Consider the following 15,662-nt stretch of genomic DNA (forward strand, 5'->3'; position numbering starts at 1 on the left):
ATGTCTGGACAATCATTCCTTGCCAGTCAGTGAAACCAGTGAGTGAAACACTCCTGCTGTGACACTATTCAACAAAACCCCAGCAATAAATGATTAACAGGGGACAAAGTTTCTTTTCTGTGTCAGGCTATCCTGGGACTTCATGCCCTTCAGAAACTCACAGGATCATGAAGGAGATCATCAAGATCTGTGAACCCTGGTAATCTTTACTCTCTGCTTAGTCCCTGCTATTGCCAGCAGTTGGTACTTGAAGACTTAAGATTGCCTGGGTGGCCTTCATGTGTATTTTAAACACACGCAAATATTTAGCTTGTTCTAAATCCAACTTGTGTCTCAGAATTTTCCTTGGCCAAGAAAACAGAGACCTTGTCAGAAACACCATTAGGGCTTCAAAAACTCACAGGGAACAGCCAGGTACCCAGAGAGGTTATGCTGTACTTGTTGAGACCTCTCACTACATCCTCCCTGAAGCAATGCTCTGGCAGCATGGCTGAGGGCCAAGAATAACAGGATTTTCCAGCTGATTAACTAGTACTCCTGATGGACTTGGATTACACTCCTTTTACCCTAATACACAATGGTGAAGCAACTTGAGAAGCTTCCACCACCAGATACAACTGATGAAATCTACAGAGACTGTCTGTTAAAGAGCTCTAGTTCCTGCCTTTGGGCTTGGGCAAAACAAACAAAAACCAGTGCATTCACCATTTATGGAAGAGGCCTTCATCAACCAAATGAGTAGAGAACAGCACTCTGCTAGGTACAAGAAAGATCTGCCTATCCTGTCTAATACTCACATGGTTTGGTTTCCTTGGTTTACAAAATACACTAATCAAAACAGCTTGGCATGTGAAGCACAACACTAACACCACCTTGTTTTGTAACTCAAGATCATTCAAAGGACTCTAAATCCCCTATCCCAGAAAAATCTCGCAACACCTCCACATACAGAAGAGCCCTGGAGCATGTCCTGAGAGCCAGGAGCACAGCCTTTACCCTGGAACCAGCCCCGAAGCTGGGAGCCTCCACTGTGCTCACCACTGCATACAGAGTACACAAAGGGTCTGGGAACAAGCTGTGCTCCCATGTGGCTCCTCCAGACTCTCAGATTCAATAAAGAAAAACCTAAATCTACCTCCTCTCTCATCTTTCCTTCTACTTTTAAATTAACTGCTTCAAAGTAAGCAGGTTGGTATTTAGGACTAAATGGATGTTGACCTTGATGGCCCCTGTCACCTTGTCTCTAGCACTCTCAGAAAGACAACTATTTTTTATTAAGTTTCTCCTTTTTGTCCTTCAGTTCATGTGTAAGAGACCAAGCTGATCTAGTCACTGTGTGAATCATTAGAACAGCTCTGCATTTCCTCACACATTTGTAAAATCTGCCACTCTATCACAGACTGACTGGCTCAGACAATCTCCACTGTAGCTCAGCACATCTTGACACAAGGCAGCAGATCCTTCAGAAGTAGCCAGGGCACACAGACTGAAGAGGTTTAAAACCTGCTCTTAGTTCGAAAGTTTGAACTGTATTAGCAAAGCAAATGCAAACAATGTGAGAACTAGAGAACAGGAAAGACATTTAGTCTCTCTGGGAAAAAAGCTTTTGGGGTAAAACACATTTATCTAGATCTGGGTATGAGTAGCCACAGGTGAGTTGATACAGAACAACACAGTAAGCCCAGCACTTAAAGGCAGGCATGAACACTCCAAGCCACACAAGCCACTTCTGCCTACTGCTCTTACTGGACTATCACTGTCAGGAGATGACAGCAAATCACAAGAATTTCTTTCTGTGAATTTCACACTATGACTTATATTCCATCTAGTTTTGAAGTTTCACAAATTGAACACCAATGTGCTCATGTCCACAGTGGTAGGCTGGGAAGAGGAGGGAAGATATGGTATCAGGAATTTTTGGGGGTCAGAGGAAAGCCTGACACAGTGAATAAAATACATAGTACATAGAATACAGCAGCTTTGTGGGGACTCATGAATCCATCATACTCTCACTTGAGATCTAGATAGTGTAAATTGTCATGCAAATCCTTTAGCAACAATTATATAATATGTGGCAGAATATATTGTTATCATTGTGCTTAACTACAAATAAGATTCCTAAGATTCTGTTGTGGTACTCTGTTGTCCACTCTGCAGCACGCCAAGGAACAAAGCCATGCCTCTTGCATGCTTCTAACTGCAGGAGAAAGGACTGATATGAAAAGACTCATATAAATGAGTCAAGATTTTATGATACTGTACAGTATCCATTCAAAAACACCTCCATAGTGCACTACAATAATCCTTAAATTAAGGTTGGGAATGGACCTAGTTCTTCCAAAGATCATCAGAAACTCTGTGTTTAAGGTGCTTTAGAATATCAATCATAGTCTGACAAGTAGTTTTTCTTCATAAAGAAAACTGATACCTTATAGTGATGATAAATTTATCTCAGTTTAGGTGAGGGCAGGTAGTCTGTATGTACATCTGTCAGAAATCTTGCTTCCATCTCTGCAAGTAGCCTCAAAATGTGCATTTGGGGCTCTGCCACTCAAGTGAGGGGTCTGGATGCTGCAGGTTTCCCAAGCAACTGGAGGCTGATTGTCACAAATGACTATGGTGAAGAAAGAGGTCATTTGTGGACATCACCCTGCAGAAGTGCTATTTCTGCACAGTTTTGCTGCATAAAATCATTTACACCAGAGCTAATATTATGCCCACTGATCACAACCCCATCATAAAATTGTGGATGCCTCCCACAAAGAGAGAACTGCATTAGCAATTTAATAATTGTATGCCTTCTGCATTCAGCAAATTCCTCTTGATATAGTTAATCAGCATTAATTTAAATGCAGGATAATTAACAGATACACTCATGGATGAGAGCTGAAATGATCCCTGAAAATGTAACCACTTGATGTCTTGTGGCATGCATTAATAGTTGGAGTCCTAGTAAGACAGAACAGACAGACTAAGGGGAGCAGAGGTAAAATCTTATCGTGGGCAGCAAAAAAAGATTTAAAAATCCATGTGCATTTCAGAACAGACTAGATTCAAACATTTAAGTGTTTTTCCCTTCAGCAGAAGAACAAAACAGTAAATACCACTTTTATCTTCATTTCCCATATTTTGTCTATAAATAAGCCAGCATGTTGGCAATATTAACTCTCCGGAAATTTGCCATCAACATACAAGTACCTCTTGGTATTGCTTCTAGACTTCACATGTGCTGACCCACCAAAGCACAAACAGTCCAGAAAAATCTGTCTGCAGACTGTCAAAGCATGTCCACATGAGAGCAACAAATCTGAATCACAGTCAATATACTCAAACTTTGTTTCACTTACTTGCCGGGTTCTTGGGACTCAAGCAGATCCCAACTTCTTTGCTCAAGTAAACACCTCCTGGAAGTCTGTGACAGTTTTTCCCCAGCAAGGAGAGTAGGTTTGCAGGCTACAACTTTTTTTTTCCCTCAAACACTCTCAAAAATTCATATAGCAGTCACTGAATCAGTGTGACAGATGCTAAGAGCTCCTCAGTTACTGCAAAATACTTGGTGTACAAGATCCCATGGGAGAGGCAGATGCAGTGGGCTGAAGAGCCCCGGGAGAGGTGGCAGCTGGCTCTGTCCTGAGCCGAGAAGGCCAGGAGCAGACCCGAGCTGGCTCTGCAAGACATCACCCACATGCAAGCGCACCTGACCTGAAAACCACCCAGTGTTCTACAGCAGCACTGAGGGCAGGGGCTATGTCCCAGCTCTCAGGACTCATCAGCTCCAGGTCAGAACTGCCCCAAGGAGGCTTCTCAGCTTCTGCCTTCCAGGCTTTGGTGCTCCTCTCTCTCCCAGCGCAGGCAGAAGGAGCTCACTGCAAAAGCAGCCACAGGAACCAGAGCAGAGGTGGCCTCGCCAGCCTGGCAGGAGAAGCTCCAGCATCTGGAGAGAGACAAGCATGAGGCCACAAAACTACATAAAAGCCTCTGCTCTGGGAAAGGTGGAGTCACCTGCTTTAAAAACAAGAAATATCTCATGAAAATGAATCATGACCTTCTGTGACAAGGGAAGGTCACACGAGAACAATTGACTCAGCTGAGCTGAGCAGCCTTGCGTGCCTCGTAGGGTGAAATGAAGGGTTCCTAACACCATGCTCCCTGTGAGGGGGTTAACACATAATTTCTTTTGCTACCTTTGCATTCTACTGGCACTTAATTAAGTACAGAGAGGAAAACAAAGACACAGGGCTGGTGCTGCATGGAAATAAAAATGGAAGTGACATTAAATTTGGGATCATAGCCATTCCTGTAATCTTGCTGTAAGAGCATGATTCTTCTGTTCAGTGTACTTAAGTTATGCCTCTCAGTATTATTCTCTGTGAACTTGACTGTGTTCTACACAACATGGAACCAAAGAGGAAGGTGTGACATTTCATAAATATTGAGGTCAAAGCTGACTTGTTAGACAGTCACCAAGTTATAACATCCATGTTCTTAGTGACATTTTTACCTTCTGGCAAACAGTTTGTCCTTATAGTGGGTACTTCTAATATGTAATTAAGTTTATATAAACTAAGGAAGAAAATTACATACTATTTTGACTCACCTCTTAAAAATACCCCAGGGCATTTTTAAACATGAAGAATGTCCACAGTTAGGATTTTTATAAAATACTTTAATCTTTAATCTTGCACTCTGCAGCTATTTAATGATTTTGCCACTAGCAATTTCTTATTAAGCTTTTATTCAAAGCTTACCTACTGCAATGAGTTTTTATAAAGAAACACATTAATTAAATATGTCTTGGCTTCACTAGCCTAGGAAAAGACTATTAATCATTTCACAGCACAAGAACAACATAATACCTGCTATTGCTCTCGGGCATCTCTCACAAACTGACTCCTGCCGCATGATGTAATTGCCTCCAACAACCCTGAACACACAAAGAGGCTTTCTCTCATCAGCTATTCACTCACCTCACCTCATTGTAAAGCAACTGATGCATTTGTAAGATGTTATGGGATATTTTTGTCCTTTTCTTACAACACTGTAACAACATCTAGTGAAATAAATTTGCAGTGTCCACCCTGCCACTGGACACAGGGAAGACACCTATGGCTTGAATGGGGCGGGGCTGTCAGCCTCTTCCCACCAAATCCTCCTGAGCAGCTCTCACCAGCACTGAGAGGACTCAGCACTGAAGAGGAGAGCACTGGAGGTTTGTTAGGGTCAGGGTCACTGAAAGACAGTATTTTTAAGGGGGAAAAAAAAAAAAAAGATGACAAATTAGAACAGTTAGTGATGATTTCATATCACACAGCCGAGGCACAACTTCATTCCCAGTTTTCTAATGTCATTCCTGAGTTGGACTTCAGTCAGAATGAAAAGATGTTTCATGTGCATTTCATGGATAATTGTCACAAGCTCCGTTAATATTTTATTGTGTAAGAAAGGTAGAAAATAAGTTGTGGCTTACAAATGAAAGAAGTAAATTATTCCTTGACCTTGACTAGATTTTTTAGAAGTTCGCCAGTATGTTGACATTATGTGCTAGGCAGCAATTATTTTCCAGGGAAAATGTTCCTTTGATCCCCTACTTGTATGTTCATTAATCATGGGACACCCTCAGATGTGCAAACTTCATATTTGACTAACATCTAAAAAATCAAAACATTTAGAGTGACTGATCATTACACATTTATTTTACCCAACACAGCTAAAGGTATTCAGATTAATGTTCAGAACTGCCTAGTGTGCTTTTGGATGGGACTCTGGCTACTAACCTCAGTTGCTCTGTGTGGAACTGGTTATCTATTTAAGTATCTAAGTTTGAACTAGTTGACTTTTCTCCTCATCAGAGGTCCAATTAACTGAGCTGACACTGACTCCATTCCTCACTTTTCCGCTCTCTCGTGGTGAATCGAGGTATGCAGGAAACCACAGGTGTCCCAGGTCTTCTCTAACCCTTTTTTACCACCAATGGCCTCTGCCACACACTTCTGCCATTCAGCCTCTCTGATCCCAACTCCCTTTCCTTCTCCTGCTCAAGACACGTTAAGTGCTCTTTCCAGCACCACAATGCTGACACGTACCTGTCCCAATGTTGTTGCATGCTACATTTAGGGGTGTATTTGATGAAGAACTTAGTAAAAATTCCCTTTCATTAACTGGCTTGCTCTGGGATTTCAGAAAGGGAAAAGCACTTTGAGGTCACAGGGAGATGTTGCCAGACCGGGCAACCTGGGAGCTGGAGCAAGGGAGCAGCTGGGACAGAGCGTAGGGAAGTGTGACCTATCAGAGCAAGGTGGGAAACGAGGCTGTGAAAGGTGAGAGTTGAATGCTAACAACTTGATTGCTTGGCTCAGACCCTCTCCTTGTCTTCTGCTGCGACTCCACCAAATCCTCTCCTCTTCCTATCCCTGGTTGTCCCTAGCTGTTTTCACCCTGGCTCAGTCACACGGCTACCATGAAAATTTGTGGTTGGTTGATGCTAAGCCAGCGGCTAGAGGCCAGTGAGTAACAACTTCACCCTGTGGTATGTCCCCAGACAGCCACCATGAAGGGCTGAAAATCCCCTTTTAGCTGTTTGGACAGCACTCCACTTTAGAAACATAGTCCTGCAGGATCTATAATATCCCTCATGTGTTTTCTTGACAGCCCCTCTTGCCCCCCGTCCCTTCCCAAAGAGATGCTCCAGTTCTCATTTTACAAAACAAGTATTTGAGACACAGTGACCTCAAACAGGTCACTTTCAAGGTACAAGAGGCAGAACAGACAACCAAACCTACGTCCCTAATCATACAAACCACAACCCACCCATCTTTCCTCTTCTGTTCAAGGCTTAGATAAATTCCCTTCACAGCTTGCAAATCAGAGGTGTAATTGATATATTTGAGAAATATCAGTAAGCAGGGGTAATTGATACATCCCATTAAAAAAGAACGACATGTTTCTTCGGAATTAGTAAGATGTACAAACGGAGCTAGAAGAGCAAAGGTTTACTTATAAAGTTAATATGAGACAGGAAGTGGTACCTTCTGTGCTTACCTTCAGCACTGTAATATTCCATGCAAAACTCTCAATTGCTTTGCTTAATTTTCTTCCTTTCAAACCTTCTTTTGTCCCAAGGTTATGGAGCTCTTCATGGAATTCCATTCCTAAAAACAGATTGCCATATCACTCAATGCACAATTGATTTTCCCTATAAAAATGTTGAGTGAGCATTTTCAGTCTTGAAGGTGGGACTTCCTACAACCTCCTCTGTGCTTTCCCCACTTCCTTTTCTTTTTTATGACTCCATCCTGGGAAAACATTTTCCAGAATAAAGGTGCTATGTACAGTGTTGGGGCTGTGCTTCCACTTGGTTTGTGGCTCTACTTGCCAGTGCTGGGGTTCCACACAGGCACTGGTCCCCGCACAGACACTCCTCCAGCACTTCTGCCTGCAGCCTGCACCTGCTGCCAGTACTGCGACAAAAGGCAATGGCTTGTCACTCTCCTTGAGTTGGTGACTTTGCACCTTGGAAGTCTGTCTGACACGTGTGGAAGATACCTGTTCAGCACAGTAAATGCAGGCTCCAATGCACATCTCCTCATTAATCTTAATCAGCCATACAGAAAAGCCCTTGTACTCCACAATGATAAATTACATCAGAAGCACATAATTCTAATCACAGGACTGTGACTCCTGCAGCATAAAGAACAGACTTCCAACCACAGCCCTGTTGCATTTCATTGCTAGTTTCTGTGGCAAACGTCTGCAAATCTGTTGCTGGATACAAAAATTCAGGAAATCTGGGAGCAGATTAAAAATTGGTACACCAATTAGCCCATCAGTTTCACAAGATCTGCACATTGTACACATTTCTCTGAGTCTCGTGTGGATTGAAAGACAAAATGCAAAAGAGCTGCTTGTGCTCCCTTAACTTGTACCTTACAAAGGCCAAACTGGCACTAAGTAACTCCAAAGCATCTGAAGCCTATCCTGGTTGAACAAACCAAGCTCCATCTCCAGTTGCTTCATAGCTCTCCCTCCCTTAACACTTTAGGGTAAATGTCACTCACAAATTGGAGCTTCATTGAAATGACATCAAAGAAATGCCAATGGAGAGAACATGTGTGCAGTGCAGGTGCAGAGGCTACTTGGCAGGCTGCTGAAGGACAGTCCAAGGCAGGCTTGTACTCAGCACAGCTCGCCCAAAGCACTCCTGGAAGATTAAAATTGGTTTTCCTTCCTGTGCACCAGCTCCAGGAGCTCAATAACACTGAGGTATTCAACCCCACACAATGCAAGATTTCTCTCTCTACTCTTTATATTCCAAAACTTCACCCACTCACAGGCTTTGCTTGTCAAGGCTAACGGAGTTCCTGCAGTACATCCTTTGGAAAACTGTCTAAATAACTGCACCCAAAGCAAGATTTCCTTGCAGGTGTGTTTCATCCTAACTGACTCACAAATCATTTCACTTCAATTAGGAAAATAATATCTTCAAATTACTTGTTTTGTCCTGGAAAAAAATTGGAAGGCTAATGGATCTCAGCTCTACATGGACAGCCCTGCCTTCATGCAGCATCCTTTTAGTTATTTTTCCCTCACTTCTCCATCTGCAACTTGGATACAGCACTGCTCCAGAAAGAGGGAGCCACAAGCATTTGTTAAGCTGCAGGTAGCAACACCAGTGAAAGCATTTAGCGGGGTCAGTCCTCCAAGCTGCTGCTGACCTCTGTGCATCAGGCTCAGTCTGCCCATTTTTAAAAAAAACAACAAAACCAGTCACACAAGAACAAGTCTGGGAGAGCCAGCAGGACCCTGAGGCATCTGGAACCTGCACGGAAACAGGCTATGAAGCAGAGGTCTGGTGGAACACGTGTTCAAAGGAAGCAGCACTGGGGTGAGGTAAAGGACAATGTCCCAGGCAATTGTACCTCTGACACCTCTTAATTCTGAGTGCTTCATCTTGCCACATTAAAAGTGTTACATAAAAATTTGCCTGGGTAACATTTGCAACAAACCAATTGGCAAATGACCACAGGGAGGGATACCTCTCAGTTCTTTCCTCTCTCTAAATCCCATGGCTTCAGAGAAGCAAGCGCTTCATTTCTCTTCTGATTGAGTTTCCTTCTACAATCAGAAATTTTAAGGCTAATAAAGCAAACAAAAATGAAAATACAAGAGGATGCAGCAGCAAACTGAACATGCTTGAAAAATTTCTCTTTTTCCAGGGGGAAGGAAGGAGAAGGGAACCGCATGAAACTCTGGACATCAGTGTGGTGGCATGATACTGCATGGTATTTCCCATACACATCTCCTGCACACAGACTCCAGTGCCCAAGCAAATGCTGTGGATTCTTCTCTCTGCACAGACCAAGCTGGGAAGAAAGGTGGCTGATGCTGCTGAGAGTCTGCATAGTTTAGTGCAAAGTACTGTTCTTAAATTAGACCTTCTGGACACCCTCCTGGTGATGCACTTCATTGTTACGTTCCTTTCCTAAACCCTCTGCACACGATGAAGGCCTCGGGCAGAGGAATTTTGTGCTGCTTATGCAGATACAGAGAACCCAAGGCATCTCACAACGATGAGGCCCCACAACCTGCAGCCAGACATGGCCATTTGCCTCTCATCCCTCTGCTACCACAATGACAACATGGCCAAAGAGAAGAGACACATGGAATCTTGTACCACATGGAATCAGTTAAATGCTACTTTTGAAAAGGCTTCCAGTGTCTCCTAATTAAAAAGATGAACTGAAGTATTTACAAAACAGCAGTTTCATTCATTATTCACATTTAATAGAAGCAAATGGCTGTAGCCTGCATCACTTGCCAAATCCAAAAATGCCTATCAGAAACAATAATATTTATAATTGTTGTGGTCCTGTGGGTATAGAAACCTCATGCCTGCTCTGTGTTCAAAGGAACAACTGAATTAGAGAATGCACTCTGTAAAGGCACCATACCTTCTCACCCCCCTCTTTTTAATGCCTTTTTGGTTCATTTGACTAATTTAAATGCTGTCAGACAGTTCAGAGCTGTAGAGCAGATGGAGAAACAACTTCTAAGGTGAAAGCTGAGGATTTTTGTCTGATCCCACACCTGCATTTCTACTGGAAGATGAGCCTTCAGGAGGGTAGAGCATGCCAGAGAAAGACCGGAATGCTCACTTACATCCAGGTGAAAAAATGCTACATTAGTCGCAAACTCTAAGTAATTATGGCACGTTATTTCCCATCTTCCACCCAGAACTGCTCAGTATAGATGGATTACCTGCTTTCTGGCACTGAACAATCTTGTCGTGAGTGGTGTCTGCGGTCTCAATAAGAACCCTGCTCTCTTGAATCATCTGAAAAAAAAAAAAAAAAAAAAAAAAAAAAAAGAAGAAAATATTAGCATTCCAAGGGTTTCCTGCAATATCTAACACACAGAAAGTACATAGGTAGAAACTAGAGAGGAGGTTTGCCCTGAGAGCAATATGATAAAAACTGGACCCTTCCTTCCTTCCTTTCTGTGGGGGGCTCCCAGATCTGTATCAAGCTAAGTATCCGTTGCTCTAAAAATGTTTTGTTCCAAAAGTTAATGAACAGCTGCTTTACAACTGTGAGACACCAATGCAACCAATATGAAGGAAACACAAGTGATTTAAGAAGAAAACAGATTTAGCAGACAAACTTCATTCTATGTTCAGCAAAGACCTTTCTAACTGTTGTTTTATTAAAAGAAGTTAGTCCTCAGCATAGGTGGTTATTAAAAATGTTATCAAGTGATGAATAGAGCTAATTTCCAGAGGTATTTAAACCTGGATTTTACTCTATACAACAGCTCAGACACTTATAGTAGTTCTTGAATTTCTCCTCTGAGAAATTAAAATCCAAATCCTATCTTAATTATTTCTGTTGAAGTTTACTAGAAAATACAACAACATAAAAATACAAACCAAACCAAACAATCCACCTAAAACCAACCAAACCAAAAGCAGTAGTTTCAACAAGCCTACTCACAAGTTTCAAGAGACCTCCCTTAGACATCTTCCTATAATAGCCCATTAACAGCAAACAAAGGGTCCATTACCTGACAGGTTCCTGAGCCTCCCCACATACAAATACTATTCTCCTTTGCTAATAACTAACCTCCAAAACCTCTCAGAAGCCCAGGCAAGAAAGAATATTGTTCCATTGTTCTCTTTTGTGAAATTGCAAAAGGTGGTATATACCTCTGTTAGGGAAGGCAAGAACATGCTGTATAACAAACTGTGCCTGACAATAACCTCACTGTCCCGGGATGTTCACCACAAACCTCAATCAAATAGCACCAAAGCAGTGCCAGTTAGAAATGAAGGAAACTGAAGAGTGACTGCCTAATGCTACACCCTGAAAGTACAGAAGTCACCACCTGAAAGCTTTGCCAAAGCACTGCAACTGCTAAAAGCCTCCCTACTTTCAAGTACGCTAAATATGAAAACCCAAGTAGTAGGTTTCGATGATTCTAGTGGAAGGCAGCATAACAGTAATAAATTAACACTTGCAAATTAGCACATCTTATACTGTTTTAATTAGACAGAAGGAATGAGAGACGCTTCCACTTGTCACACTCAAACTTCTAAATTCTGGAGGAATTTAGATCCAAATTTTGCTCCTCATCCCATTTTTATTTCTAATTAAATATACTAAGGCTGTATTTAATAAAAATACTTAGGCCTTTCTTTTGATATAAAGAACAACACATGGAAAACAAAATCCATTATCAGCTTCACAGGCAGAGTGAAAAAAGCCTGACATACCTAGAAAGTGGAAAATTGTTTTTTAACAGAACATACCTAGTGGATATGCCTGAGATTTAAATTACTTTTGATAGTGTCCTTTGCCTTTCATTCTTATTACTTACTCGTTCATGCATCACATTGATTCTTTTCCTCTTTGATATTTTCACTTGTCATCTAGACACACCCAGTCTCTGGCTTTTCTGTACCACAGCACATTATCCTTTGTGCTGAAGGAGCCATTCCGCTGACAACTACAAATGCTGAAGGTTGCTCTAAGCAGCGAAGACAGTCCCAAAAATCCTGCAAGTCACTGAAGAGGCAGCCAGAGGCCAAACGTGCACATGCAGAGCTGGGGCCCATCAGGCAGTGCCTGCACTGCCAGCCCAGCCAGGTGATTCCAGCATCTCTGTGGCTCCTGCACCACATGTAACCAGCACCCTGGGCTTGGGTCCCCACTGCGTCTGTGCCCACACTTCCTACCCAGCAGCAAGGTTTGCCCCGTGAGGTCAGCTGCAGCTAAACTGGTCCAGGACATCCAATGTGTCAGACCCTCCTGTGCTCAGATCCCTCAAGCAGAACATGACTTGGGAGGTTTATATATACACATACATACACAGATGTATTTATACAGCCACAGGAAATTATCCCACCACGCACAAAAAAAAACAGGCTTGAGAATCATGCAACTACTGGACCCACTCCCAGGAGTTTCTGGTATGTCTGTTTAAAGATTCTCAGACATGAAGGTATTGCATCCATTTTTTAAGAGCAAACTAGCACTAGGATGTCAATTTTCCCTTACTGCAGAGCAGGTAGAGCAACCCTCCATTCCTTTGATGCTGACATCAAAGTCTCACTGCTCTCAGCTCAGCAAGAACAAACAATTAAAACCAGATCATCTAGCAGAATTTAACCTGTTCCCATCTTCTTGCTCAGCAGTAATCTTGACAAAAATAAGCAGCTTTTGTTCCATGACAAATCCTGAGAGCGGTTTCAGAGTTCCTCAGCTCAGTGACTGAGGTTAAGGGACAACCTCAGTTCATCACCTGGCATGCTCCCTCACATGTTCTTCTAGGAAATAATGCACTAGACAGAAATAATGGGACCCAAGCCAGTTATGAGATACGATTTTAGCTGGCCTATGGCACCTTTATCACCTCTGATAACACAGTGTGCAGGACCCTACATGACAGGCCAGACTCTGCCCCCAACAAGAGCTGCATGTGCAGTTTCAGAGGGCACGAGGTCCTGCTTCCTATGCTGCTGTAAAAGATGGCAACAACAGGATGGGGCAAGGACAAAGCCTGGGTGTTCACTGGGAAGAGACTGATTCAAACAGACAAGTACAACAGGCAAGTAACTGCTACCCGGGAATAAAGTTACAGCATAGGGTCATGGTATTTAGATACACTTTTTCTTTTTTGTCACTAGTTTTGAAATGAGACCATGATTTCCCAGTCTGAATCATTCCCTGCTTTTCCAGCTGCCATCACATCTGAAACCCTGCTCGAGGATGTCACCTACTTCTAGAAGTGACAAGGACCAGAATCCCTAAAAACACAATGTGGAAGGCTGTGAGATTTTCTGCTGGGAAGGTAAACCCATAAATCACAGCACAGCCTGAGATTTTCAAGCCCACTTTTGTAAGTAATATATCAAAACCCACCAGCCTATCTCAAAAGTGAAGACTGAGCTTTCTGATGTTTGCATCACAATTTTCCATGCACCTTTCCTCCGCTCAGATCCACACTGAGCAGCCCTCCTGAGGCAGCTGTATAGTCCCAGCCATCTGGCTGGAGCCCATCAGGATGCTGTTCAATGTCAGCTCCCAAAGGGCAGCTTGCTTCCGTGAGTGACTCCCGCAGAGCAGGAGATGTCCCGCTCCCCCAGGACTCCCGTGTTCTGCCAGAGTGTGTTAACTCCTCAATGCTGAGCTGCAAGGGATTAAGGTCCAAGTGACATTTACTGAAAAGCAACCTTTAGAGGATGGATGTTGGTATCTGGGTCCACTCAGAGGGAGGAAATTTTTACCAGCTGCTGAAGCTGGAAGGATTTCTTGGGACAACTTGCATTTCCCATGTCAGAAAGAAAGCGATAAACGTTACCGACTGATGTGTTTAACATAAGTGGAGGAGTGAGGGGGAAACTGGACAAAAACAAGAATGAAAGCACACGAAACCCAATTCCAGTATAGAGAAGAAGTATAAACTTGATTCTTATCAATCCACCTAAAGCTCTCTGCAACAATCATGGTGGATTCTCAAAAAAGAAAGCACAGGAAGCAGGAGGTGGCCCAAACCCAGGAGTTCTCTCCTTACCCAGTATATGAGACCCAGAAAGTAAAACAGACCAAGGGTTGAAAACGCAACTGACCTGTCTCACTTTAGTGTCTAAGAATAGCATGGAATATCAAATTTAAAATCCCAGTGCTTCACACAAAGAACAATGCTTTACTCTGTCGCTTCTGTTAAACTAAATAAATTTTAAGTGAAATTTAAAATATCTTAATACTGATGGCATCATATTACTCACATGAAATTAACAGTGCTATTTATTTGCCTGTACTAAGGGCAGTTTAATCACAGGATCAGTACAAACTGAACAAAAGAATGTTCTTTTTACTTTAATGAACTCTTGTGCTAAAGACCAATTTCTTCTTTTCATTGTGAATTATTCTATAAACTGAAAAGGAGAGAGGAAATTAACACGGCAGTCTCACAAAAAAAAAAAAGACAAAAAGAAGAGAGGAAAAGCTCTTGGTGGCAAATTAAAGTACTGCTCCCGCTGGAAAGATAAACGAGAAAAAAGGGACAATTCAAGGAAATCTCTCACAAATATTCCAAAGTTTAGAACAGAAACTGATTGAACATCAGGCTAAAAGGAAGCTTGCTCTTAAGTGTCTCCTCATGGACATTATCCCAATCTTCTCTGCCTTTCATTGACAATGAAGAGTTTTGCCCGGTTACAAAAACAAAACCACAAAAAAAACCTCAAAAACAATCCAAACCCATCATCAGTCAAAAATATGAGGTTACAAAAACAAGCCAATTCAAAAACACAACTGAAGAGCAAACTGAGCTCATGAAAATTTGAAGAGAATTCCCTTTAGCATTGAGTATTTCTTGTACACACCTGGGACAAGAAATAACCAGGCCATCAATTGTGTGTCAGCAAGTTTTGCAAGAAAAGGAAGATGGGCATGCAGTGCCAGGACATAGGAAGGAATGCTGTGGCCACCATTCTATCCCTCACCTTGTCTCTGTCCCAGTATAGCTCAGGCCGGAATTCAGTATCCGAGTCTTTTCCTGCAACAGCCCAGCATCAGAAACAGCTATCAAGGATGGTTACATGAGTTGGAAACATCTGAAATACCTTACTGGCACAAACTGGAGAAGAAACTGCATAAAATTCACCTTAAATTGCAACTTCACGTTTTCAGTTAGAAATATTTCTGGGAGAATATGGAATCATTGTGGCAGAATGTGATCTGTGAAGATCAGTCCTCTACAGAACAACAGGAGTAATGGAAGAAGAAGAGAGAGAAAGAGGTCAGTTTTCTATATGCTTATGCTAAAACAGCCTGAAGTACCCAACTGGAACTTCCTTCTCTAAGGGAAGTTCTGATTTGACTCTTTTTCTGTTGCTGTTCTAGAAGTGACTAATGGACATAGACAAACAGAGCAAGAAACTTTGAGAGCAGTGGGTGAGAGAACTGTAAGAAGCAGAGAAAGAAACGGGACTTTCATTAATAAGAAGTGGAAAAATAAACTGACTTTCCCAGCCTATGTCCAATTTTGGATGGAAAATTATTTAAAACAAATACAAATGCAAGACAATGTCCATGGGCTGGACTGTGTTTGACGTCAGTGCATTATGACACTTCTTTGGCAGAGGATGCTCTGCAATATCCCTTGTC

At 42.3% G+C, this 15,662-nt stretch overlaps 1 protein-coding gene across 2 annotated transcripts in view; it reads right to left on the bottom strand.

The window, feature by feature from the left end:
• The window catches only part of PLCL1 (phospholipase C like 1 (inactive)), a 179,546-nt gene that overhangs the window by 15,268 nt on the left and 148,616 nt on the right, over nt 1–15,662 (bottom strand). For both annotated transcript variants that reach the window (XM_005519920.3, XM_088059117.1), the window contains exons 4-5: nt 10,255–10,330; nt 7,039–7,148 (exon numbers count right to left, since the gene is read on the bottom strand). In XM_005519920.3, the coding sequence (XP_005519977.2) occupies nt 7,039–7,148; nt 10,255–10,330 (186 nt within the window). The remainder of the gene's footprint in view (nt 1–7,038; nt 7,149–10,254; nt 10,331–15,662) is intronic.

Source organism: Pseudopodoces humilis, chromosome 8 (genome assembly GCF_049639895.1).
Source record: "Pseudopodoces humilis isolate 2021_Gansu_Grassland_sample_001 chromosome 8, ASM4963989v1, whole genome shotgun sequence".
Classification (NCBI taxonomy): Eukaryota; Metazoa; Chordata; class Aves; order Passeriformes; family Paridae; genus Pseudopodoces; species Pseudopodoces humilis.